At 40.5% G+C, this 27688-nt stretch overlaps 2 protein-coding genes across 2 annotated transcripts; both read left to right on the top strand.

Annotated features, from left to right (window-relative positions):
• Positions 1–1503: 1503 nt before the first annotated feature.
• Positions 1504–2945, top strand: LOC121591903 (tRNA (adenine(37)-N6)-methyltransferase). The gene is made up of 5 exons (XM_041912967.1): positions 1504–1646; positions 1709–1835; positions 1894–2283; positions 2348–2611; positions 2686–2945. Exons 1-5 carry the CDS (start codon positions 1576–1578, stop codon positions 2890–2892), a joined length of 1059 nt encoding a protein of 352 aa, XP_041768901.1. The 5' UTR covers positions 1504–1575; the 3' UTR covers positions 2893–2945.
• Positions 2946–5150: 2205 nt separating this feature from the next.
• On the top strand, positions 5151–27204 carry LOC121591902 (putative phosphatidate phosphatase). Its single transcript, XM_041912965.1, has 6 exons — positions 5151–5713; positions 17237–17343; positions 17474–17518; positions 23075–23278; positions 25947–26126; positions 26218–27204. The coding sequence occupies exons 1-6, from the start codon at positions 5365–5367 to the stop codon at positions 26509–26511; spliced, it is 1179 nt and encodes a 392-aa protein (XP_041768899.1). The 5' UTR covers positions 5151–5364; the 3' UTR covers positions 26512–27204.
• The last annotated feature ends 484 nt before the right edge of the window (positions 27205–27688 follow it).

Below are 27688 nucleotides of genomic sequence, written 5' to 3'. Positions count from 1 at the left end.
GTCCTTTTTAGTGTTTTCGCGTGAATTTCTATACTTTTGTAAGATAACACAATTTTCCTGGTTGACTGAGTGAAAATATCAATTGGTCTAATGGCTATGTATCGATAAATGCACGATTAAGCAGTTCTGGCGTCTCCTGAAAAATGTCAAATGACATTCATTCTACATTTTTTGCAATCATATAATCGCAAAAGCATTGATTGTTATTGGACAAATGATTGTCGCTTTTGGAAAGTCGTGTCATGGTAACCATGAATATCATGATCAAAAAATGATTTTGACACCCACTTACTGCGAATATCATTAAAAAATGTCGACAATTAACAACACTGGTTACCATAGCAGGATAGTCAGTCCTACGTATGGGGGCAAGGACTTTTCGGGACCTGAACCCATGAGGGGCATGTTGTTATGTCGTACGAGTTGACGACTGTACCACCAGACCGGCCCGTTCTGTGTATGTAAAACTTAAATACAGGCGGTCCCCGAGATACAAGGTACCTTTTATAAGCGGATTCGGAGATACGCGGTTTTCTAAATTTGACAATTCTTTTAGCAAATTGTACTGATTTGCCACATCACTTGTTAATTGCCAAATAATTTCCGTTTTGATCGAATGTTAAAAACTATTTCAAACTATTTCATCATATCAAATAATTCATAAAGTGACTAAAGCCGCCCCTACTGCAAATTTATACCAAAATTGGTGATATTTTAGCTGGAAATCACAAGATTCGACTTACACGGAAATTCGAGATACGCGGTATTTTGCGGCCGTTTTTGGTCCCCATTAACCGTGTATCTCGGGGACCACTTGTAATAATTTTATGTCGAAGAAGCTGTTCTACCACAATGCTTCCAAATCTGCTTCATGTGTTTCTTTTTCTCAATGTGATAAGGACTTTATTCATCTGGACAATTATGATTAGGATGAATCTTTTCATCCTTAATTTTAGACCACTCCCAGACATACCGAAAAACCTATTGCTGTTAGCATGGTTCTGCAGTGCCAAACATCAATTTAAAATAAATTAAACTCAAGTATTCCTCTTATTTTCATCAAAATTGAGGAAAACAAAACTCACTTTTTGTTTGTTTACAATAAAAAGCGTTACATTTCAGTTGTAAAACTTTTTAGTTACGGTGGGTTTTCGGTTTGTCTGGAAGCGGTCTTAACCGCGGATTTTCTGTGTGCGACTCAAAATCATGCGTGAGGTCAACATCATAACTCTTCACTCTAGGGAAAACATGATTTAAAATAAGGATTGGTATTGCGACTAGAAATTATCTACCACATCTAGTTTAAATGCTCAAATATCACATGTGAAAAATAAATCCAGCTAAATTTCTCCAGAGTCTACAATACCGGCCGAAACTATTACAAATATCGTATTATATTTAACGGCTCGATTGAACTTGTATCCAGCCTATCCATTTGCAAATATTTTTCATCGGGCATGAGTAAGCATTCATGACTTTTTGCACTGGGAATCTTTATTGTGGGCTGTCAAACGGAATTGTTGATTTGTTTACTTCTTTCCTCGTAGCTATTTTGTGATAAGTTTTGCATCGAAAATGTGTGATTTAAAAATAGAATTTCTAAAAGCACAGCTGGCAACTGCTAGAAGTGAAATCAAAAACTTAAGGTACAGACCCACTGGTAAAAATAATACAGAACATACAGATAATAATTTTTGTCACGCTTCAGGCAGCAACTTTCCAACCTGCAGCACATGCACACGAAAGAGATTCAGAATGTGATGACAATATTGAATGATTATCGGTGCGATGGGTGCCGGGAAAAACAGCAACAAAATGGACAGCGCCAAGAAATGGTACCTATGTCGCGATGGAATAAAAGCCATCCTTATAATGCTTGTTTTCTCTCTGCAGGAAAGCGCAACTAATGAGGACGATGCCGATGTGTGCACATTCAAGCCAATAGGTGTAATTAAAACGGTGTTCAATGAAAAGCGGGCTGTACCGCGGCAGGCAAGTCTGGCAACGGCTTTGCTGAGCAGGATAGATATATCACCCAAAACATTTAACAATCCCGGCCACTCGCTTGACGGGCTGGAAAACTTTTCGCACCTGTGGATCATTTACTACTTTCACCGCAATCCTAACCATGCGAAAGCGAAAGTAGCTCCCCCACGACTAGGTGGCGAACGTGTTGGAGTGTTTAGTACGAGATCGCCCCACCGTCCATGTCCGATTGGATTATCGCTGGTGCAACTGGATCGGGTTGAAGATTCCAAAGTGTACTTTCTCGGTACAGACATGGTAAGATAAACATTGTAGATCTCTTGTTAGAATCCATACTAATTGTATTCCATTTGCTACGCAGGTTGATGGTACTCCCGTTTTAGACATCAAACCGTACATCCCACAGTATGATGTCCCGGTGAACCTCAAAGAGGCAGAGTTTTTAAACTCACGCGAAGCACCGGATGGCGAGGAAACAACCCTGTTAGACAGGAATCCGGCCACCTCAAATGGGCAACCGTTGCCTAACGTATCCGTACCTAATTGGGTTCTGAACAGTTCGAGCTTAAACGTTATGTTCAATGCAAATGCAGAATCTCAACTTCAAGAGCTTCAAATAGAAAAGGTAAGTACAGCGGAGAAACAGTAGATCTATACTAGGCTATAATTCAATTGATTGTGTGTTTTTGTTCATTGCAGAATTCCATTGTGGATGTACTAAAGGCCGATCCACGTTCTGTTTATTTACGCACGAAGTATGGATCGCAAATATACACGTTTCAATTAGGAGATCATACCGTCACGTGCAAATTTGATGATCAAAACACCACCGTAACCGTCCTACAAGTAAGAGATGTTGTAAACTTCCAAGAAATGGATGGGGAATGCTCCTCATCTAATGAATAAAATGTGAAATTACTATGACAAATACATTGTCTAGTAGTGTAATGTATGCTTCATAAGTAGCAATAACTTTGTAAATCATGTAATATCCAAAATAATTGATTTATGCTAGATAGCGAAGGCGAGACAATTTATGCGGTGATAACTAATACATAAAAAAATATTTTTTTAATTTTTTTCCTCTCTTAAATTATACAATCGGAATATCGAAAGCTTCCTAAAACTGTTCTTAAACTCATATAAACAATTGTTTCCGAGATACACTATTAATGTGAACCGTGCAGAGACCGCTTTGATCGTATTACGTAATCTACAGGCAAATGTAAGCCTGCACTTGGTGGAGTTAGCCACTAAATTATTTATTTAACAGAATGATATACAACAATCCCAACGACAAAATCTTTCAAATGCTTATATTTACTTTGCCCAATCGAGCTTTAAAATTTAGAAAACCACATTCATAGATATAACTCAAACGCACGGATAACAGATATCGCGTATCTCGGAGAATACATACAGGCTTGAACAAGTCAGAATCGAATGTCAGCATAACAATTTCAGAAGCTCAAGATTCAGTTAGCTTTCAAAAGTTGTTGTTTCACCGCACCGATATTATTTTTCACAAACTCAATATGATTTTTAAATCGTTCAAGTTTGAGATTTATATCAATTGAGATCAATGCTATTATGCGTTTGAGCATTATATTTATGAAATATGACGTATTTTTGGTGAAAATGGCAATTTTCTGTGCAAAAGGCTACATACACATTGTACATGTACAACATTGTATAATCTCAAATGCGTGTTTGAATTTGCAAAACGATGTGAAAGGCCTCTAAAAAACAACTTGAGCGATTTAAAAATCATATTGCGCTTTTGAAAATAGCATCGAAGCGGTGAAACAACAAATTTTGACAGCATAACTGCTTCTTGTGCTTCTGAAATTGTTTTGCTGGCATTCGATTTTGACTTGTATAACCCTGTAAAATGGTTATTTCTGATTGTCGGTTGGGATCAACACTTAAAAAGAATACGATATTTTAACAATTTCAATGATAGAAATACAGTGATACACTCAACTATACCATCAATGCTTGGTAAGAGTGAACGCCTGTCAAGCAGGCGCACAAACAGAGAGCAAATCTTAAAAAAAAATTAGTTTTGAACTAAATTTTTCTGAATAGGATTTCTTTTCGATTGCATAAATTATAGAACAATCCACATAACATGGATTTGCTACACTCAACTGCAGTTACATTTTGTAATTAGACTGAAAGAGCAGAACATTCTACATTGCCCTCCGAATCAAGGTCCGAATAATCTCTTAAAAGGATGCAACGGAACCATTCGAGCAATTTTGCAATCCAAGTTCGAGTTGAAATCCATTCTTTGACTTTAGCTCACACAACTGCTCGAATGTTCGCTGGGAATGGTTCGTTGGGAACGTGGTCGTGACGTTCCATACCCACTCGCTGACAAAACTGTGTGTTGTTGTGTGTACCTGCCTTCAAACAAAACAGTAGAAGGCAGACGACGAAAGAGACGACTACAGCAGTGCAAGCGCCATCAGTTCGCGAGAAAACGGTGCCGTTTTTTTCTTCTTTCGTTCCACTGCAGTGATAATGCTCCGTGCGAGATAATGCGGTTGCGGGTGTGAAACGATTAATAAGAATTCTTACGACTCATCACGCAAAGCAAGTGATAATGTGCTCGACATAACTCGTCCATCTCGTCAGCTGTAAGAAAGAAGAAATTGCAGTGATTTTGCACAACCGGTTTCACATTCGCCTCGTGCCTGTGTGTTATCTCGCGCGAATTCCCGGAGCAATCATCTGCATAGCTCTGTGCGCAAGCTACCTGTGCCGTGGTGCGCGATACATTCCTTCCGGAGGGCGGAATGCTACCCGTCCTATGACCTTGCGTGTTTTTGAACGCTCGTAAAGAAAAAACGGGTTCCCGTTGGGACCCGAATCGATTCGTGGAATCAAGGCGAAGGTAACATTTTCAAGGACATCTCGTGCCCGGGCGGATGCGCACGAGTGCTATGCTGCAGTAAGGCGAAAGAAGGAAAGTGAAGAGGATCACAAAATATTCAAGCACGCGCCATATATCACTGTAATCCCTCGCTGTGGTACACCACCTGCTTCTCCACGAGCCTTGTGCGCGATAAACAATGGTCGCGCTAATGTATTGCTGAAGTTTTCCCACGACAACGCGACGACGAACAGCGCTTTGCCTCGTCGGTGTGCATTGAGATTGTTTATCTGCGAAAACGTAAACAACAGAACAGGTACAGGTGTATAACCACCTCGGCATCTACCGTTACATCGATCCACCACAGAGTGGCGAGAGTGTGCGTATAGTGGACGCCTTTGTGTGACTTATTGTTTTATCTACGGGTTGGAGTGTGAGTGTGTGTTCGGGGGAGAGAGAGAGAGAAAGAGAGGTACTTACGAGGTCGTTTTCAGCAATAAATGTACCACATTACGGACGGCGCTGCTATCAGTGAAGAAACGCCGCTGAACCACGACGAAAGACACCTTCCGCGACAGCAGCAGCAGCAGCAGCAGAAGCGCAAAACATCCTACCGACATCTTGACCCTTCAGTGATAATACATTCCGCGGGTGGTTCGAGTGATAATTCCAGCTCGAACGACAGCAATTGCAGCAACTGCACGACCGAGTTCGGTAGCGAACAGCAGCCCATCGTAGTAGCTGACCGGGGGACCAACAGCAGCAGCACCAGCCGCTCCCTCACCACCATGGACGACACGAAGAAGGTGCTACTGAAAGTTGGGCTCGACTTTCTCATCCTTTGCTGCGGTAAGCATCGATTTTTCTATCTAATTGCTATCAGTCCCCGGCTCCCCCCGGGAGCTTATCACTCGAAAATGGCACTGATAAAGTAGTGTAGCAGTGGAGTTTTGTCACACAGAGCGAAATACTCTGCGTGCGAGCGAGGCGCCGTGTACTACGATTGATGCAAGTTCAAGGTGTGACTCGTTTCGTGACTTTATTGAAAAAGAAAAAATCAAACACTTCAAGTCTCCTTCGATCATTGCCCGTTTGGGAATGTGGATACCCTTCGCTCGACACGCGAAGCAGGCAGCATCCACACCGTTACTACGAGCACATGTGGTTGCAGGTCAGGCATGATGATGTCGATCTGTATGCAATTTCCAATGACATCAATCCACTCCGCGGGGGAATGATTGTCTACCGGAGGCAAACAACAATTTGTCCCGCATCACGTGTGTCGGAAATGGATGCCAAATTAATTCAGCGTTTCGTGTGTGTATGTGTGTTTGTGGTAGCATTCGTTCGAAGGTGTTCGCTGATGTCATACGGGCACGATTGTTGTGCCGTTCGTTTGTATTTTCACAGCTTTAATGATGACTAATTTGTCTACGCCGACGTTTCTGCTACTATCATTCCAAGGGTAAACACCCTTACACATTCTTATCGGTTACGTTTTGATAAATGACACGGCGCGCACCGTGATTAGTTGTGTGTTGATCGTACTTTGCGAAGAATGTGCCCCAAGAATGTGTAAATAAATTAGAAATTAAAAATAGAAAACTCAATCGCTACCAAATGTCCAACCAACCAAATTGCTGTAGCAATTAACTATCACACCTCATCACACAAACACGCTCACACAGATATCGGTCTCTAGAGATACAGGATTTGGTGCTAGCAGTAGATTGTTTCCATTTTATTTTTATCAAAAACCTTCCTTGACCGTGGGCTCTCCGGCTCGCTTATCTAACCCTTCGAAATGAGTCACAGCGACTCGAAAATCGGTTCTCAAGTGTGTCCGCTCGCCCCGGTATAGGTGGACCGGTTTGGCTCTGGGACACGTTTAAATATTTAAACAACCTGTACAAACGCCGCAACTGTTACGAAATACCACGCTGTTTGTAGCCGGTTCGGTAGTTCTGAATCGTAAAGTACCGTTCTGCAGTAGCGCCATGTGGCGGGAAGAATTGAGGAAAATAGTTGCCTTGACACGGTATAATATGTTTTATAAACATAGTATTATTGTTGGAGTCCGAATTGTTTGTTACACGGATTTGTTTGGTGAACGGAATATTAAAAAGCATTAATATTTCAATTAATTACGTAGGTTTCGCCTATAGTAATCAATAGGTAACAATTTAAATCAACAGAAGTGCACAATATTAGTTCAGGCGTACATATTGTAGTTATGAGTGAACTTTGTTGATTGATTATCGATTTTCAATCACATTTCGATCCGGCTGAATAATTAGCAGGGTGTTATTAAACTCTTAATTGAAATGCATTAAGTGCTTTCGATGTTGTTATTATAATATATGACTCAATTTTCAATTTAAGGGTATTGAACTCATGTAAACAATTCGGCAAAAAGAATCGGAACGTTAAGTTTTTTGAAACGCTTCTTAACGTTAAGCACAAGCCACTTGTATTGAATAATTTCTTTGTGTTCATTAAAAACCATGCTCTCATGAAATATAACAAATATCAATCAATTGCCTTAAGCAGTATAAATCTAAAGGTTGAAAATAGATTTGAACCTACGATCTATTATGTGTTACAGCATAGGCAAATTTTGTCACAGAAATACCCGGTTTTCAGCTTTTACGCTTTTTCTTTTGCGAAGTAGAATGTAATTCTTGAAAAAGGATGCATTATAGAGCCTTTGCTTTATCAAGACGTATTGAAAGATGTACTGCTTATTCTATGTGTCCGATCATATTTTGTTGTGATACAGTGAGCTACTAAATTGATGGTACACTCAACTTTTGCGCGTTTTTTTGCAAATATCGTGGTTAGTTCTCAAGACAAGCTCAACATTTTGATGTCATTCGATAGATAATCTTTCTGAGCATGGATTAAGTTATTGAATTGGGAGAATATTATAGTTTGCCCGAGCTATTATGGACAAGAAGTTCAAAAACATCATGATTAGAACCCAAATAATGGATGGTCTACCAATGAATTAGGTGGACAATAGTACCATACTCGATGTAATAATTTAGTTTTTTTGAGCAATAAGTGCCACTTTCATTGTGAGGCTGAATGTAAATAACGAATAAAGTATGTTTTGGCCTGTATGAGTTCCGCAAATTCAAAAGAACATCAGTCAAAAGGAATGATTGTTGAATTATCCGTCCATGGTAAAAAAATAAATCAAAACAGAAAGTTGTGCGATCTGGGCATATTTTGATGTGCGACCAATTTGAAGACATTACTAGCTTGACGACAAAATGGACAATGAAACAAAATTTTCGTAACGCTAATTCAATCTAGCATTTTAAGCATATTATCCTTTATTAGCATGGCTTATTGTATTTGATTTGTCCTTAAAAATGGTCAAATTTACACTTCAACATCTATCTTTAAGATAATTTAGTGAGGCTTTAGAGATAAATGAACAAAAACAATAAAATCCTAATTGTCTGGAAAAGGTAAGATTATTTGAGTAAATATAGCTTTACTGAATGAATGTAACCATAGCTTTATTTGTTATAACAGTCTTGTTTTTTGTGAGATCATTATGATTTCCTTGCTTTTTCACTTATCCAAAACCTCACTCTATTATGTTAAAGATAGATGTTGAAGTACAAATTTGACCATTTGTTACTGAAATAAATGCAATGAACCACGCTAATGTACAATGATATGCTTAATATGGTAGATTGGAATAATGTTAGAAAATTTATTTCATTTTCCATCTTGACCACAAGCTAGTAATGTCTTCAAATTGGTCGCACATCAAAATATGTCCAGATCGCACAATCGATTGATTTGATTTATTTTTTTTCAATCGACGGATAATTCAACAATCATTCCTTTTGACTGATGTTCTTCTGACTTTGCGGAACTCATACTGGCCAAAACATACTTTATTCGTTATTTACATTCAGCCTGACAATGAAAGTGGCACTTCTGGCTCAAGAAAACTAAATTATGACCTCAAGTGTGGTACTACTGTCCACCTAATTCATTGGTATATCATCAATAATTTGGGTTCTAATCATGATGTTTTTGAACATCTTGTCCATAATAGCTCGGACAGACTATAATATTCTTCCAATTCAATCACTTAATCCATGCTCAGAAAGATTATCTATTGAATGACATCAAAATGTTAAGCCTATCTTGAGAACTGGCCATGATATTTACAAACAACGCGCAAAAGTTGAGTGTACCATTAACAAAATGAGAGACTGTTGTGTTGTTTTAAATGTTTTGCGTTGTTTTATCTCCCGTCGTAAGGCGGTCCCATGGTACAGTTGCCTGCTCGAACGACTTAACAACATGCCCGTGGTGGGTTCAAACCTCATATGCACTGTTCACCTGTAGCAAAGGACTGATTATATCCCCAGCTGCGTGGTACTGAATTAGTCTCGAAAGCCTATATTGGCGGAGATTTTAGCGTAATTCTCGCTTTTAACTGCTATTTTGGTGGATTTTCTTCTAAGATGGCATTAAGCCTCAACCCTTTGGGTAACCGATGCTAAATTAGCCTAATTTACAGCGCTAGCAACAAACTCCATGAAAAAAAAGAAATCCCGGAAACAAAAATAAACTTCAAAAAAGTGCCCTCGGAAGGAGGGTGTTAGCACGCTACCGACCTTGTGCAGATTAATGTAGATAAATATTTTCAAAATAGGACAAGGAAAGCTCGAATAATTAACAAAAGAAACCTCAGATGGCGCTAGTTAAAAAGTAAGGATAACACGATATCTCCAAAGGCGAGTCAACTATCTATCCAAAATAAGGATCAATGAGGTCCTGAAATGAAGTTTGGCACCGGTCGCTAAGCCTGGTGGACGCTAAGGGTCAAGCGGAGTCAAGGCGGATCAGCTGATGAAGATTGGGTGCCATCTAAGGGTGTTAGTAGCAATACTAATTCGAGAGAAACAACACTAATTGTTGAACTTTGCAACGAAAAGTAATATAAGCGAACGCTAGTTAGAAGAAAGTTGAAAAAATTATCAAAATAAAACGATTATTACACACGTAGCAGCAAGGGATAATCTGACATATTCCTTCTTGCTTTTAACTCCGACTCCAAACAACTCTAGATTATTCCAGACCACTCCGACTCAGACTCCGAATGTCTCCGATTCCGGGCGGAACTAGTAGTTCCGATTTTGCCAGAGTCGGATCGGAGAGAGAGCCCATGTGTGAGCTCAGTGAGTCAAATATTGATGGTTGAGTACTCTGCTTATCTATTATCAATGTGATAATAGGTTTCAACTATCGTCCATGTATTGATTATTTTGTTTTTTTTTTTTGTTGTTGTCTCGGTTGATTTTTTCATAACGCTTTCCGTCTCCATCAAATTTTCATGTTCTGTTCTCTGTAGTCGGTCTCGCAGTACAGTCGTCAACTCGTACGACTTAACAACATGCCCGTCATGGATTCTAGCCCCAAATGGACCGTGCCGCCATACGTTGGACTGACTATTCTGCTATTGGGGGATCAATAAGTCACTGAAAACCAAACCCACAAGTAGTGTGGTGCAGGCAGGCCTTGACCGGCAACGGTTGTTGAGCCAAAAGAAGAAGTTCTCTGTAGTAATATGTATGTTCACCGACCCCGTTTATTTATTTGCACTTATCGGCTATTTCTAGCTTCAGGCACTTAATTTGTTACGTTGCCTATTCTTTATTTAAAGGGGTTATTTTTTTAAAGATATATTCTAGAGTCTTCTTTTTCTAATTGATCTTGTAGCCATATTCTCTCGCCTCCATTTAGTAGCATAATTGCCAACAGCGTAAACAAATTTTACTCAAGCTGTTGCAAACTATTGCAACAGCACTCTTTCTTTCGCCCGTAGTAGTATTAAGTATTAAATAACAAGCGTTTTCTTAAGCAGTCTTATATTATTTTATTATTGCGACGCTAAAAATCAATCGCTTGACTCGGGCTACCGCGAAAGAGTGCCTTCGGTCATTGCCTTAGCCACGCTGTTCGGGAGCCTTTGAGTGATCGGGAATTTTCGGCTCGATCGGTATTGGATGCTTCCCACACTACGCGTTTGTACCGCGCTCTGTCGGGAATCACGGTAGATAACACCGACAGATCGAATCTAACGTTAATAATTATTAACACAAGCTCTACTAGATTTTTAGTTTTCTAAGTATGTCATCTCAAGATGCATAATATACTGATGACATATTTGCACGTGTGGTCCTTTCTATTGTATATGGATTTTTTCTCCTTTTACAATGTTGAACGACAGCGTCAAATCAGTAATATTTAAACTTCTCGATTTTCATCTTTTATACCTTCAAGGAGTGATGGAGCTTCCCAAACTATCCTTTTAATCTATTTTATCTTTTCAACGTCTCATTAATAATTTTGTTTTCATTATTATTTCGTTGGTTATTTTTGGACTTTTGGAAGCTTTCTCTGGTGAATAGACGGGTTATGAACGGTGAAGAATTGGGTAATTTTAACTGAATCGCTAGCTAGGATTAAAAAAAGGAATCAAACACCAGCATAGTTTTTCTTTCATTTATTTTTTAGATTAATATAATGACTTCGGTTTCGGCCTTATTTTCATTACGTCATGTATTGACAGATTCTGTTCTTTTGAATTTGCTTCCTGTATATTTTGAATTATCCTGGATACACTCAGTTAAAGATTCCATCATAATTAGGTTTTTTTTTTCTTTCAAAATATGCAAATTCAAATGACAATAATCGTAAAATTTATATTTACAAAAATTTAATCACCTGTTTTTATTGGTTATGGTCCTGAAGATTGTGTATCGAATGATCGAGTAATGTAACAACAGTTATTTGCATTATGTTTGCTCGATTTGCTCGGTGAAACTGTAAATACATAAATAGTGTAAATTAGTTTTCAAGAATAATAATGACTAAAAAATAATAAAAATCAAGCTACAAAAAATGATAATTCAGAATGAATTCATCTCATAACAGCAGGTTAAAAGGCAATTATTAACAACAAACAGAGTACAGCAATACCCCCGGCCCATGAAGTTATCTGTAAGTTAGTACACAGCGTCACTACATCTTATAAGTGTAGCGCCAAATAAGGCAAATCTTCCTCACGTAGGACAGAAATTGATGGAAACACAACACTCGTTGACGTGACGCACTACTTCCCGAAACCTAATATTGCCCTAGCAACGAAGCGTGCGCACGTCAGGCCAGGCTGGCGGAACTGGCCCTGGTTGTTCTTGCTCCGCATGGTCATATAAGACGTCGATCACTCGAGCATGTGCTTCTCCGTACTTGGACGAATTGGTCTTTCGCAAGGGAAGTCCGATGCCGTGGACCAGCTGAAAAAATAATCAAAACGCCACGAGCTCAACCGCAACGCGGTCGCGTTATTTTTTTTTATTTTGTATTACCAAATGGCAAACAACTCCATTCCACGAGGCCGAAACCATGCGGCTTAATCGAAGCACAACAACAACACCAACAACTTGCCACGGTTGACGCTTTCGGATGCGTTTCTCTTCCTCTTGTGCTGCTTGCGCTGTTGCCGTTGGTGTAGGAAAGTATCAATCAATCATCACGCAACGGCAGCTACAACGACCGACGCACTCTGCCACACATGGTCACCAAACGGAACGACTAGTTCGACCCGGCCGGCTGGGCCGGTTGACCGGCAGGAGGGCATGGACTAGTAAAAGACTCTGTACAGAAGAGGACGGAGGATGGAGGATCGCATCACTACAGCACATGTATGGAAATAGCTACCCCCAGCATGGGGTTCTGCACCCCTGTCCACGTCCATACATTGCGCTCTATTGCCGGATTCACTTTCACCACCCTTAGCCATAGTAGACGCACACGCTTCTCTCGTCACGTTGAATCCGCGCAATTCGATGGCGTTAATGTGCCGAGCGCAATCAAATGGATCATTTCCGTCGAATCAATTGCACTCCAAAAATGCATTCCTAGTGGCCACTTTTTTCTCATTCTGTCGCGCTACGAGGAGCAAAAAAAGGGAAAGTGGTTAAAGAACAGCAATGAAAAATTGCTCCCGAGTAAAGTGTTTCCTAACCAAAATTCGTGTTGAATCCGCGCAATTCGATGGCGTTAATGTGCCGAGCGCAATCAAATGGATCATTTCCGTCGAATCAATTGCACTCCAAAAATGCATTCCTAGTGGCCACTTTTTTCTCATTCTGTCGCGCTACGAGGAGCAAAAAAAGGGAAAGTGGTTAAAGAACAGCAATGAAAAATTGCTCCCGAGTAAAGTGTTTCCTAACCAAAATTCGTGTTGAATCCGCGCAATTCGATGGCGTTAATGTGCCGAGCGCAATCAAATGGATCATTTCCGTCGAATCAATTGCACTCCAAAAATGCATTCCTAGTGGCCACTTTTTTCTCATTCTGTCGCGCTACGGGGAGCAAAAAAAGGGAAAGTGGTTAAAGAACAGCAATGAAAAATTGCTCCCGAGTAAAGTGTTTCCTAACCAAAATTCGTGTTGAGATGTTCTTGGGTTTTTGGGGGTTACGAACACTTGCTAGATGCAAAGTGGTCGAATGGTGGAGGGTTTTTTTAACATTTGTTGCTAGAAACAATCTGGCGTGATCAATCCAACAAGTTTCGTTCACATTTTGTCCCCTGGCATTTTAATAGCGGTGGAGACAAATTGAAGGTCTGTTTATTGATGAAGTGAAAACACGACGACGAGTCTGTCACTATCGAGCCGAAACATGGTACCAACTACTTTCGACTCTGATTCGAGTGTTATTTATGGTACGTGACTGCTACTTCTAGACTGTGGTCGGGGCACATGCGATCTGGGTTGGGTGAACCAACCGCGACCAGCTTAGAAACTCTAACATTTTACAGATAAAGGCAAATCTCAAACATATGAGAGCTGCATTTCGGGGTGATGCACATATGGCCAATTAATTGTGTTCGAATAAGATCTTTTTTTTTTTCAGTGACTCACTAATGGCGCATTATTTTGACTAAAATAGCAAAGAAAACAATCGATATGAAAAAAGCATATATAATTGTGACTTTAATTCTCTTGTAAAGCATAGTCCAAAATGCTACTTTATTTCTTTATTTAAGTATAGGTCTCTGCCTTTACGATTTAACACTATGAAAACCCCTAAGATAATGCTAATCGTTCATATAATCTTAAAATCTAACTATTAGGTTCACCGTATTACCGATCGTATCACCGATAGAAAGAACAACAAAAAATGTAACATTGTTTTAGCATAGACGGATGTGTGACAGTCAATGCAGCAAGACGAGCACGAACGGTAGAAAGAGACATATTAAAATCGAAGTGAGGAAAATACGAATTATAGTGATACATACTGACAAAAAAAATGTTTTGATCATAACGAGTACATTGAGCGAGAGTGAAAAAGGGATCTCTGGGACGGAGTGACCGCGAATGCGCATAGAGAAGTATCTGAGCTAACAAGATGGGACCATCAATATCACAGCAGGCCAGCAATGAAAATAGCTTGGGCTTTATTTCGAAGTCATTTTAATATGTCAAGACCCAATAATTGACACAGAACATTATATAGAGACATAGAAGCAGCAGATCTACGAATAAAACATTTGAAACCAAATCTTGTAATTTGCATTTTTTTGCATTAAGCATTTTCTGAATGATTTCAATTTTATAATGATATTGATATCTATAATGATATTGCTAGTAGGGTGCCAAACCACACTGGGGTGCCATTCGAACGTATAGTGCACTAAACTACAGTGGAGCGTCTTTAGGCATATGAAATCCCAAAAGTCTGTTGTCATTTTACGGAGACTACCTAAGGTCTTCATTGCCTCATGCCAACTTAGTGTACGAATTATTCACATGTTCATTTAGTTTATGCTTTAAAAAGCCAACTAAAATTAAGGTTTCTATTACAACCAATTTTTTTTAAATTTTCCATAATACCAAGCCGGGTTCAATAAAAACGCCTATTATTAAAATTATGTTTTCAAACAACCAATCAAACCAAATATGTTTTGACAATATTTGTAATATATTATATTCTTTTCAGGAACATAAAAACACTCATATACACAGCCACGCTAAAAATAACGTTTCTTCTTAAGATTTCGGTACATTTTCTTGATCCCACTTTTAAATTGTATAAGGTATCAACAGTACAGTCCATTCGTGATAATCGTTAATCGAACAGAACTCATCATTTTCTAACCCTACCCCAAACAAATCCTACAATCCCATCTGGCTACACGATGACTAAAACAAAGTATTGTTTTAATAGCATGTACAATAAATATCATGTATACCTTGTTATCTCCTCCCTCAAATAACTTCGCGAGTGATATGACCTAGCTCTGGTATACCGGAATAAAACACATTCCATGCTTTCGATTATCCCTCTTTTTAATCTTACGATGTTTAATTGCTCTTTAATGACGCACAGTACACAGCTCTCATTGCTCTTTAATTGTAATCCGCATGCTTTTTAATCATTCGATTCGTTATCATTCATTAATCCACTCGTTATCAAGTGCCCACTAGCGAATGTTAAATACAATTTGTATTCAGGCACAACTTAACGGATATATCCTTTAGTCATAAACACTGTACTCAATAACCAATACCGCAATATCTCGATAATTTAACATACTCATCAGGTTGTCGAAGTACTTGCATTGCTGGTAGAAGTAAAATCAGAAACACATACTCATACTGAACAATTGTTCTGTGATGTAAAATGATGGCATAATTTACGAAACATAACATCATTCAGCGCCTGATTGCATTGCATCGCTACTGCTTGATTGGCAAGAAGCGCAGCAATAAGCCCACTAGGAGGGTGACTCGTTTACATATAAATTGCAACAAGTTTCCCAACAAGGATTCAAATTAACCCACCATCACATCGTATCAACGCACAATTACTTATCCTTCTGTCGTTGTCTACCTTCGGCAACAATCGATCCAGTATTACACCGTCGTTAACAAGCGGGTCAGAACATGCAATTTCAACATCGTTGCGCCGGGGATGTCGGATTTTTTTACACACACGACACTATACGGTCGCCTCGTGCGCATCGCTGCCTTCTTGCTTCCGTGCGGGCGCGAATATGCACGTCGGTTCCCCGTGTCAGTGCCACTCGCACGTTGTGGGCAAATTATTGAAACCGAATTCAATTGACCCCCAAGTGAACCCCCCGAGCGGCGTACAAATCTTATCCGGAATGCCATTGCATCGTGTGCACGAAAGCCCCAAAGCGATCCGCCCAGTAACGGTGCTAGGAGTAGCTTATTTATGCAGATTTTATGCAAATATTTGGCTTTCCTTTGGCGTGTCCCAGTGCTGCTGCAGCTTCGGTGAAATACAAATAAGGCGTTTTAAAACATCTCGTTTGGCGCAAGTACTACACGCCCCGCCCTGTGCAGCAGAGAAGGGCTTGAAAACATAATCGAAGATTGTCACGTTTTTATCGGCATCCAATTTTCATTCGGGTTGAATTTTCATTTTCTGCCATAGCGGTCGTCAACCGTAAAGGGGCAAACCTTGGTGGCGTTGAGTGCACACGACGTACGTGTGGTCGCCACTGTTGAGAGTAGCTCGGCGATCGATCCGTTCGATCGATCGATTATTTTCGATCGATCCTCTTTGGTGTGTAATCAGAGCGTTCAATCTGAAACCATTACACCATGATGATCGTGGTTACATTAAATCGAAAAATATCGTCACATTTGATCACGTTTGTTTACAGTTGAATATTGCTATACTGTAGGATGCAGGGTACAGTACGAATTGTAATACCAAGATACGAAGGAAAATAAATGAAATTCTAAGTATTGTTTTTTTCGATACTTATCAAATCGACACGTTCGGCAAAGCAGCACAAAATGCAACATATTTTCAAAACAATATCACATTAATATGGTAGTTTTTTTTCTTATTGACGTGTTTGTCTTTAATAAATGTTTACAGTTTTGTTCTATTTTTTATATTCTACTTTTTTGATACAACACAAACAGCACGGCTAAACTTCCACATATAAGCAAGCCGTATAAAAAACTATCTATATTGATTTAAAACCAACAATCCATGCCGGAGCTGAAATCCGGGAATCAAATATGTAAAGAGGTCGCATTCATAAAATAAACAATAAGCCAGAAACCTTGTTCTGAAATCTTTAAATTGACGCCATGAATCACGCCCATTGTTGTCGGTGGTAGCGGCCCACAGACACGTTGACATTGTTGTAAAACTGATGTCGCGAGATAATAAAGCCCTTATCGCTTCTGTCACGCGTGTGTGATAGCTCCATTAAGATAGCAACGTTGCTTTAATTTTTGCCCTTTTTTCTCTCCTTCTCTCTGTTCGGTTTCTTCCTTGCAGTTGGGTTTCCTATTCTAATCTTCTTCCTGGTCGGGGATCCATTTAAGCGGGGATTTTTCTGCGATGATGAGTCACTGATGCATCCATTCCATGATTCAACCGTGACGGTAAGTTACCAAAATCCCACATAATACCGTCTATGGCATCGCGCGCTACGAATCGCGTGTGAAATGCCGACCGTCGGGAAAGAAGGTACACATAGTTTTTTTTATTCATCTCTGTTTTCTCACCTTCCAGAACTGGATGCTGTATATAATCGGAATCGCACTCCCGGTAATTGTGGTAAGTGTTAACTGGCGCTGTTACAATACCTTCTTCGTCCCCCGTAGGGTATTTTTTCTACTGTTTTCCCAACCGACGTCAGCACATTGTTTTCCATTCACAATTTTTCGACGATAATTTGAAACTCGGCTCATAATTTATGACCCGTCCCGGTCGTCGGTCGTTAATTACTTTAACCGGTCGTAAAAAAATACGACTCACCCAAGTGCATACGCAGCCACAAATTCAATCGCCCTAGACCCGGAGCATATCGATATTTATTTGTTCGTGGTTGCTGATCGTGTTAGCGGCAGTAAGTCTTTCTCGTCATAGAGTTCAACGGTCCAGCAGCTCTTGCCGTACCGGGGTCAGCTACGAAGGGCACGTATCTCCTGTGGCCGGAACGTACACCAAACCGGATCGGGCAAACAAATGCTTACAGCTAAAGAAGCTAAAACGAATGGAGAGAAGAAGAAAAAAAAGTCAAACAAACGTTCTAATCTAAAGAGTCGTAGGACGGGAGGTTTCGGTGAGGCAAACGCATCATGGAGAAATTTGTAAAACGTGCATTCAGACACGTTGTTTTGCCGTTAAGCGCATCGTGAGGGTGGTGAAAGCAAGACCACAAAAGAACGACGTATTAGAAAAAAAATGCCGGAACTCCAAACAATCCCTCCCAGCAGCGTGTAAGTCGTCTGGCGTTACAATGAACTTTGGCGTGTCAGGTTGTTTTCTGAGACGAATTTGGTTGCGTGACAAGAGAAAGATGCCCTTTGATGTGTTCCGCTGTGGCACATCCGCACACGGGGCAAAATTCGTGGTAATGTGCATTCGTTTCTCCTGGACAGAACCCTTCTTGCAGCGATGGTGGAAGAAGGTAGTTTGCTTGTGATAAACTTCCGTAAAATCGAAATTAGGCAAACATCCTGTGGTGCAGCCTAAACGACGACGGATGGTTGGAACAGTGTCGCTTGTTTCGTTCGCATTTGCCCTCACGCAGGGCGTGCTGAAGTCGACAGAATCTGAAAATATTTAGATTTTATGTCGACTTCGTAAACAGCCGCGTGTGTACGAAGAAGTGCTGTAACAATAAATTGATTATTTAGAAGGGGTTTTTTCGTACAATACACAAAGATCGTACCATCGCATATTCTGTATTTGATCGAATCATATCACGCTGCAAATTTGCCAAAACAAATCCCGTTTGATGGTCTTTTAGAAGTGTACTTTGAGAATGCAGGCGTCGAAGCCAAATGCAGGAATCAGTCCTCTTTTTTACTCATCCGTTCAGTCACGGCCATGTTGAGCGTAAAGTATAATCGAGCGAATTTAGGAATTCGTCACGGCAGCAGTTCTGCGAAATGGGTTTTACGCCTACCCCGGCCTACATGCGCATATATGCTGCCGGCTCCGGTATGATGACCGCGTCGCCTTTTTTGCGATTATGCAGTTTTGGGATGAAACGACGATAGTGCCGGATGCAGTGTGAGCCACCAGAATCATCTTCGTTGCTGCATACGTCGGGGCTCAAGGTCTTCCGGTGGCGAAGGTCTCGCCTCTCGAATGCCATGTAGAAGTTGAGTAGAGTGAGCATACCCAATGTAGGCCCGTTTTTCACGTCTCTTTGTTTTAACTTTATGATGACGTTCATATATCGTCGTTGTCGTCGACGTAGTTGAATGCATTGAAACATTCTTCGTCTGCACCGATACACGCGGCTTTGATTTCCATAAAGATATACCGCCCTAAGCCAACGCAATACGGAGGCGGCCTGTTCAGAGGGACAGCGTGGTCGCCGAGTTTTCCCTTGCTTCGTTACGTCGCTTTCACAGCACCGCCGTGTTTAGCGTGGAAAGAAAAACTGGTTCCCGATAAGTTGGATGGTTTCTGTGTGTGGTTTTCCTCGCATCTTGCTTACTACCCCGTTTTTTAAAGCTTTGCGTCATTAACAACCTATGAAGCCCTTCCATCGTCTCAGCTTGAAACGTGCTTATGTGTGTGTATGTATGTGGTGCTTACGATCGGTTTTATAACATCTTTAACAGCTGTGGTCATCCCACGGAGCTCTGGACTATGACCGATAAAAACACTGCACCAGCCTACAGAGTAAGAGTGAGAGCTACCCTTAGTCGTTCTAGACCTTTCCAAGCCCGGCTGTAAGCTAAACGAGACAGTGAGGAATCTTTCACATTCATTTATATTGATTCTAACACAATGGCTAATTACTATTCGAACCTTGAATGCCGCTTAAAGAAAGAATAATTCCCTTCGGTGCACGGCGTCTGAAATATAATCGTTCTCAGGTGGTTTCTGGTGGCAAAGGTAGGTTGCCGCATCTGGAATGGAACGTTTCTACATCATGCTGCTATTCTATACGCTAAGGCAATTATATGACGGGTCTCATGTAATCTTTTTAGCTTTCAATCTAATAATTTTTTCTTCAGATTGGTATAAGTTTTCATTTCAAATGATAAACAACCGGTTAGCTATGAGTGAATTGAAATGCATATCATCTTTGAAGTGTTTGACTAGCATAGAATAATATATTTATTTTCAAATACTGATTTAATATTTACTTTCAATCTACAAAATATATATATTTTTGATACTAGTAAGGATCAGCCCTCTACGTTATGTACGTTAGCGTTACGCCTGTTTATCTCAAACCCAAGCAGCATTTTTTTGAATGCTTGTTGAAATTGTCGTGGATGAGCAAATTGATGTATTTCTTAATATTGATGTATTAATAATTTGCATGCCAAAGTAAAACCTTTGAATAATAATAAAAAAAGTTCATGAAACGATATCAAAGATTTGATTAATAGATAATTCATAACCCATATTGGTCGGTTCCCATAATTTTTTGGGATCGTCTCACGATTTATTCAACGTATCCCATAGATTTTTTATTCGTGCCCATAATTTATTGGTATCGTCTGATAGAATATTAATACAATTGAACTAAAAAATTCTGGGAACCGATTAATAAATTGTGGGAATACCCCAAAAAATATGGGAAGCTGCATGATCGAATCTATCGTAAATATTTATTAACAATAGTTATTGAAAATGGTACTCAAATTTTAAGTTTGCCAGGGAGTTTTTAGACATTTCAATGGCTGTTTCTCGTGTGAATCACAGTGTAATGATGAACACAAAAACAAATTGCTGATACTTATAATGTAAGACTTTAGTTTCGTTGCTATCGATTTATCGTAAAACAATAAGCTTATATTTTCATCGCAGTTTAAAATATTGTTCTTATTTAAATAGTCTACGCTGGTCGGTCGCGTGGATGACGAAAGTGCAATTAAAATGTTGCTTGGGAATGTAAGTTTCTCTAATCTAAAGTAGAGGACTGATCCTTACTTTTACTTCCGAGGAAAGAACTCTAAAGTATTTTAAACTGGTACAAATTGTGTAATGAATAAAGTTTATGTAATACTTTTTCATAGCAATGTGTTTCTGTCGATGGCCACGCGCCGGCTCCAACCATGTCGGACGTGCTTCCATTCCCGTTCCACTATGTTGCTCTATAGCAAAGAGTTGACATATCCGCGTTGCGTTGTGCAAACAACTCGGGAAGAAACTAGCAATTACACACACAGTTTTTTTTCGAAAGAGTTTTCAAACCTCGCTTGGAGAATCATTTGTGTTTTTCTTTTGACAAAAGCAACATAAAACTGCTGCTGGTTGCGCAGAAAACAGTATTTCAATAAATTGTGCATCTCATCGATTTGCACTCTCAACTGACACGATCTGGCGGCAACATTTGCACGCTAATGAAATTGATGTTGGCTACCAACACTTTAAAGTAAACATTTCTCTATCTCTCTCAAAATACCAAAATATCTTCGAACTTTAAATGCAAATTTGTTCGTTAAAATTCCCGACAAGTAGCATTTCGTTAGATTGATCCTATAATAAAGTCGTAAACAAGCGGCTTAACAAAATGCCCCCTGCCCCGGGATTGAAAACTTGAATGAGCTTATCAATACAACCCTAGTCGGGCAGCAGAAAGAGCAGACAGCGAAAGACCGACAGCAGTTGCAAAAACCAACCCAAGATAACTAAAACGAGAGTTTCAATTAACAGTCGGTATAATTAAGTATGATTGAAGGTGCCTTTAGTGTTTGCAAAGCAAGATGGATTTATTTGTGTAAAATTAATGCCCCGCCATAACTTTACAGATAAGTGCTCAGACTTTATAGCAGAATAAATACTTCTCTAATTAATCTTCTTTACATTGACAAACATTCCCCAACCGTGATCATATTGTGACATAAGTATGAAAAAGCACTGCTCGTTGAAAGTGTCCCCGCTCAATGGTAATAAAACATTTCCCACCACCATTGTTGCCGGCCCCTCGACCGTCACCACCATAGCAAATCGATAATCTATACCGGAGCACACGGCACCATTTATCATTGATTTAAGCTCGCCGATGCTTTTCAGTTCATTTCCGCGTGTCGTACGATACCATCGGAGGAAAGCACAAACTCTCCGTCCAACCACCAAACCCAACCGATGGCTCCAGAGCATTTTAAAATCTACGAGCCTCGTGTGCCTCTTTCTCGATCATCATAAAGCACAGCTATACAAGCTTCTCGCTCTCTCAGCACGTCTATCGCTCGGGCAAAGATCATCCGCGAAGGCACGCGTGAGTCGCGTCTCTGTCCTTTAGCGCCTGTGGAACGTGAAAAATTTATGACCCGCACAAATTTTGCTCCATTTGCTCGACGCGCGCTACGTTTTGTGTTGCGGATTGTAATTCATAGATAAACGCGTGCGCCGTACGGGCCCGGAGGGATTGACCCGGTGCTCCACGGTGTGTACGGTGTTTTGTTGCTCGTTATGTTTTGCTTGGCGCGACTCGCTCCGGCACTCCGTTTACTTCGCTACAAAAGTGGTGCAGCACTCTCGAATAAAGGTCTAAAAATGCAAATCATAATGCAGCACATTTCGCGTTGAGTTTGAGTTGGCATGCTTACGTTTGCCGTTTGCCAACAACCGGACCGACCGACCACTCCTACTCCGGCCACATGGCCCAGCTTCTCTTTAAGGATAGAGCGATTCTATACGATGATGTGTACGATCCAGCTGTACCAGTTGCCCAGTAAACGAATCACCACTCGTTGTCATTGGCCGCGATGGAAAAGGGGTTGATAGAAACATTAATCTAATTTACGGAACATGCGGTTAAACGATCCTGCTTTCGGATCACTCCCACCCCAACTGTCCACCCAGTGCATCGGGCATGTTGGCTTGAGTTGTGGACGAACTAAACCAAACGAAACAAAACAAAAATCCAGAGGGAATTGAATCACGTAAAATCGAGGATCTAGCAAACGAGGGAGTAGAGAGAAACCATTTACTCGCAACAGTTGATTGACCCCAATTCCATGTCCCCCCACCACACTAGTTAGAACTCTTTTGCCGTGTGCTTTGTACGTTTATGGCTATTTCCAATGGTTGTAATGCTGTAATGCTGCAGTCCATCAAAAAGCTACACCATCATTCGTGCGATTTTATTATCTCAAATTTTGTTTGTTCTCTCTTTCCCTCCTTTCTCAACAGATTATAATCACGGAACTATGCCGGGCGCGTGTGAAGAACTCGTCAGAAACGCATCCGCTCAAGGTGTGGAATACGGACATTCCGTTCTGGGTCGTGCAGGCCTACAAATCGATCGGCATGTTTGGATTCGGAGCCGCCGTCAGTCAGCTGTTGACGGACGTCGGTAAATACACGATAGGACGCCTACGGCCGCATTTCTTTGACGTAAGTAGCCGCGCGGTAGGAGGATGCACGGTTCGGTAAACCATTTTTATTGACCCATTTCGTTTAATTGGAAATGAGCAGATATAGGAAGAAAGGGGGGGTGGGGGGTGTATGATGTAAGCAAGCAAACGATCGAAATTTTGGTACAAGGAAGTGAACGGGCGATCAAAAACTGAAACATGTCCAATCCAATCAGAACACGACCGTTTAGCAGCAGCGAGTGTATTTTTGTTTGTTTTCAAGCGCATCCATTAGCAGCGTAGTAAAAGGCAAAGACAATCAAACGTCTTCCGCCATTCACATAGAGCACAATTAGACGCGATCGATCGTTAAAGGAAGTGCATCGCAAACATCCTCTTTTTGTTCTGTCAATACGCTCAACCAACACTTTTTCCGGTGTGGAAGACCCGTGCCGCCGTGTCATTTAATGTAGAGGGCTGGCCGGAACGAAACAACAACGCCGGTCGATTGGCGTTCAGCAGCAGCCTGTTCTTATCAACTCGAGTGTGGTGAACCCCCGGTCCACCCACACGTAACATGGATTGTGTATCGAACTATTGCCGACAAGGCACAATTCAATTGTTACTAACGATCTTCAATGCCTCTAGAAAATGAACTACAAGAAGTGCACTACAAGCACAGGCGTACGTTGATGTTTTGTTGTTTTTTCCTCCTCCTCCTCCTTGTGGCGGATCGTCTCGGCTTAAGAATGCCACTCAAGAAGACAGCGTAACACACAGAACGCGTGGGCCTTTTTGCTGCTATCAATTGTTCATTGCTTGCATGCCCGCTGTACGGGATTTGATGGGGGAGGAAATGGCGCTAATGAATGAGTAGCCCCTTGCCCACTTGATTGCCACTTTGAGAAAGAAAGAATGTAGAATGGGGATGCAGCAGCTCACATCGTAAAACCGTGTTAAAAAGCAATAACCTAAAACGGGCTTTGTTAATGTAGTTAATTTTTGAAAGCTGTTAATGCATTGTTTGAGACAGGAAGTAGATCATTCTCTGTGAGCATCGAGCGGATAAATTCTTCTATCGATATGACTTTTCAATAGGCATCATAATCTGTGCTTTTTCCCTGTTCCCTCTCAACATTGTTGAGTAATGATTGTCCAGTTATGAAAACCGAAATGTAAATTTGAGTCTTTAAGTATATAACAAATTCTGAACGTTGTCTATTCGATAAGGAAACATCAATGGACGCGTCCCGATTTTTAGGTATTAAATTCCCGTGCGGAGACTAGTGTTTTTACAAAATGTTCATAAAGAGCATGCATAGATTTCGATTTTTGTTTTGTGGTAAATGTACACTGAACCCGTACACTTATTTGCATTCACTGTGTTCGTGCTTGGATTTGTTATTTTATTTGTTTTAAATATTCTTCTTTTCTACTGTCCACCGTTTTTATACCTGCATTTGATGTTGAACAGCTTCATGTAGTAGCATCATTTGCTAGCATACGAATTGTTACCACCGGCAATGGATATACTGGTTATACTGTGAGCATGTCATCCCTAAATGCATGTTCAACCCCACAGTATTTGTTCTTTTCTCTCCGCATTATTGTGTATATGAGTTGTTTCGCCTCTTACCTTGATGTAAGATCGTATTGCTTTGGTTATGTTGATATTAATTTCTCTATTTCCATTTTGTAACTTAGTTTCTTACATTATTTTCGGTACAATTTTCAGTCTGTACCCCTGGGTTATCCCCCCTTTTTGTGTATCTAGCAGCGATCGGCAAAGTACGGCTCGCGAGCTCTTTGATATCGATATGGCGGCTCTTAATCGTTCATATATTTCAGAGGGCTTTCATACATTTTTCATCTATTGGTTTTACAATTTGGCCCTTCACGTGAAACACTACACGAATGTTTTGATAATATGGCTCTTTCAGTCGCAAAGTTTGCCAGCCGCTGGTATATATTACTAGGCTTCCTTCATTTTCACGCAGGATTTTGCTAGCTGCGAATCTTGTGAGAGACTCTGCACTTTCTCTATACGCTCGATATGGATTCTAGTCGATGGCGACCAAACAGTATTCAAGTTGGGATAGCGGATCAGAGAACAGAATAACGTCTTAAGGCATAAGGAGTTTGATAACTATGGATGTAATTAATTGTTCTTAATATTTCCTTGGTTTAGCATCAATTTGAACCTAGGCATGGTTTTTAGGGAAGTTGATTGAAATCATCCTTGAAGATAATTGCCATGGACACCATTTTGTGTGTTAACTCGATATGTAACTGAACTCTTGAAAAGTAAAGTCCTGTATTTTATTAAAGCAGGCGTAAATTGGAACTGTACCTTGAACATCATTAAACATTTATAATAAATTTAAACAAATACATCTATGTGTTAAGCTCTAGATCTGCTACTCTGTTATTATTCTAAACACAGTTGTAGTATCACAACTGAGCTATAAGTGATTATAACTGTTGTCGCTGGCGAAATTGAACATGACCGATGGTTGGCTAGGGTCGTTTGCTCGATGTGTGCCCCCATCCTCTCCTTTCTTTTCTAATGAGCATGAGAAACATTAAACATTATGATCGTCAGCATCGTGAAACATAGCAATTAGCTGATTGAGATGTTGTACGAATACCGAACAGTGTAAGTAGTTATTACCACTTTATGAATGCGTCTTTATTGCCTCTCGCCGCAGGTCTGCAAACCCCGGATGCCCGACGGTACCACTTGTGCCGACGCTATCAATCAAGGACGATACGTAACGGACTTTGTGTGCACCAGCGAGAAATCGTCTGCCCGCATGCTGAAGGAAATGCGCCTGTCATTCCCAAGTGGACATTCCAGTTTCTCGATGTACACGCTTATTTTCTGTGCTGTAAGTGCGGTTGTGAACACCCCCCCCCCCCATCCCCCCTCCATGTTGCCGATGCGATCGTTTCTGATGATGTTTTGTGCTCCCGTTACAGATCTTTCTGCATGCCCGCATGAACTGGCGCGGCTCGAAGCTGCTGAAGCACTTTTTCCAGTTTCTGCTGATCCTGCTGGCCTGGTACACCTGTCTGAGCCGCATTTCCGACTACAAGCACCACTGGTCGGACGTACTGGCTGGGGGCGTACTGGGCGCAACGGTAGCGATCGTCGTCTCCAACTGCTGCACCGACCTGTTCAGTGTCGCACGCAAACGCACGATGATGGCAGCTTCTTTACCACAGACGCGCTACGAGCTGAGCCCAAACCATACGCACGGGAATGGCAACTAAACGGAGGTAAAACGTGTTGCACCTTCAATCTATTGGAATACTGGACCATCGTAGAGAGAGTGCGAGTGTGTTTGTATGTGTAGGGTGTGTGTAGAGGGTATCGTGTCGAACTCGATCGTCAAGTTCCTTGCCAAATTGTGAAGGGTGGAGGAAAGTGAGCATACAATGCACTCTCGCTACACCTAGAGGCACCTACGTATATGGGAGTGCCAAATGCGCCGTTTAATAGTCGCATCAATTACTGCTGCTACCCAAAAACCCACGGTAATAGCAGCATTGCTAGATGTAATCGAAAAAACGTAGCAACTGTAGTGAGAAGTAATTTATTACGTTTATTCGTTAAGCTTCCTAAACGTATATCGTGTAGGAGGAAATTATGTTAATATATATATACATGATAGAGAATAGCAGTAGCTCAGTCATACTGACTGATAAGACTAAAAGCCAACATAGGAAAGACATAATACTTCATCGTTGCTACTACTCGGGTTGGTGTCGCTGAGTTTGGTTTCCGATTTGTCACTACTCAGCCCACTTTCCTCTACTAAGGCTGCTCTCAGTAAGATACAACGATCGTAGTAGAGTTTTCTATTAGAGTAACACACAATGGTTGTATATTTATCAAATTAACTAGATGCAATCACTTTTATCTGCAACTATCTTTGAAATAAACGAACGAAACTAGAAGATTTACATTACCATTCAAAACGGTACAAAATTGTGCGTTTTTGTACGTCTATCATTTAAAGTTATTGTTTTCATTAAGATTATATTATTGTTGAGAATGATCAATGTTTATTGTATTTACTTCGTCAACCGAAAACTGTTTATCAAACTCTAATTTTTTATATAGAAAAACAACACGTTTTCCAATTATAATTGTTACTGCTGCTACATTTCAAAGAACGTCTAAAATTATGTTACATACGTATTATTATGGGTTAGTGCGTTGATGTAGTCCGACGAAATGAACCCTAAGACGTTCCTCATGATAAACTAAACCTGCTATAAAGCATTTCCGAGTCTTGTAGTGCTCAATTTATAGCGATGCTTGACCCAGAAGCAGACATTTTTGCGTGTACAGTGCTAGCATGAACGAACCTATCCAACCTAAATTTGGATAGCGTACCATGTGAATTATGTCAAGTCTATTTATAGATAATGTTGTATGCGGGCA

Source organism: Anopheles merus, chromosome 2L (assembly GCF_017562075.2).
Source record: "Anopheles merus strain MAF chromosome 2L, AmerM5.1, whole genome shotgun sequence".
NCBI classification, from domain to species: Eukaryota; Metazoa; Arthropoda; class Insecta; order Diptera; family Culicidae; genus Anopheles; species Anopheles merus.
This window is presented reverse-complemented; position numbering and strand designations above follow the sequence as displayed.

Excerpts from the sequence above, each read along its gene's own strand:
- LOC121591903 (XM_041912967.1), top strand. The coding sequence starts at position 1,576 with ATGTGTGATTTAAAAATAGAATTTCTAAAAGCACAGCTGGCAACTGCT. Across the intron at positions 1,647-1,708 it reads AGTGAAATCAAAAACTTAAG|GCAGCAACTTTCCAACCTGC; the intron begins GTACAGACCCAC and ends GTCACGCTTCAG. Across the intron at positions 2,284-2,347 it reads ACTTTCTCGGTACAGACATG|GTTGATGGTACTCCCGTTTT; the intron begins GTAAGATAAACA and ends TTTGCTACGCAG.
- LOC121591902 (XM_041912965.1), top strand. The coding sequence starts at position 5,365 with ATGTACCACATTACGGACGGCGCTGCTATCAGTGAAGAAACGCCGCTG. Across the intron at positions 5,714-17,236 it reads CTTTCTCATCCTTTGCTGCG|TTGGGTTTCCTATTCTAATC; the intron begins GTAAGCATCGAT and ends TCTTCCTTGCAG. Across the intron at positions 17,344-17,473 it reads TCCATGATTCAACCGTGACG|AACTGGATGCTGTATATAAT; the intron begins GTAAGTTACCAA and ends CTCACCTTCCAG.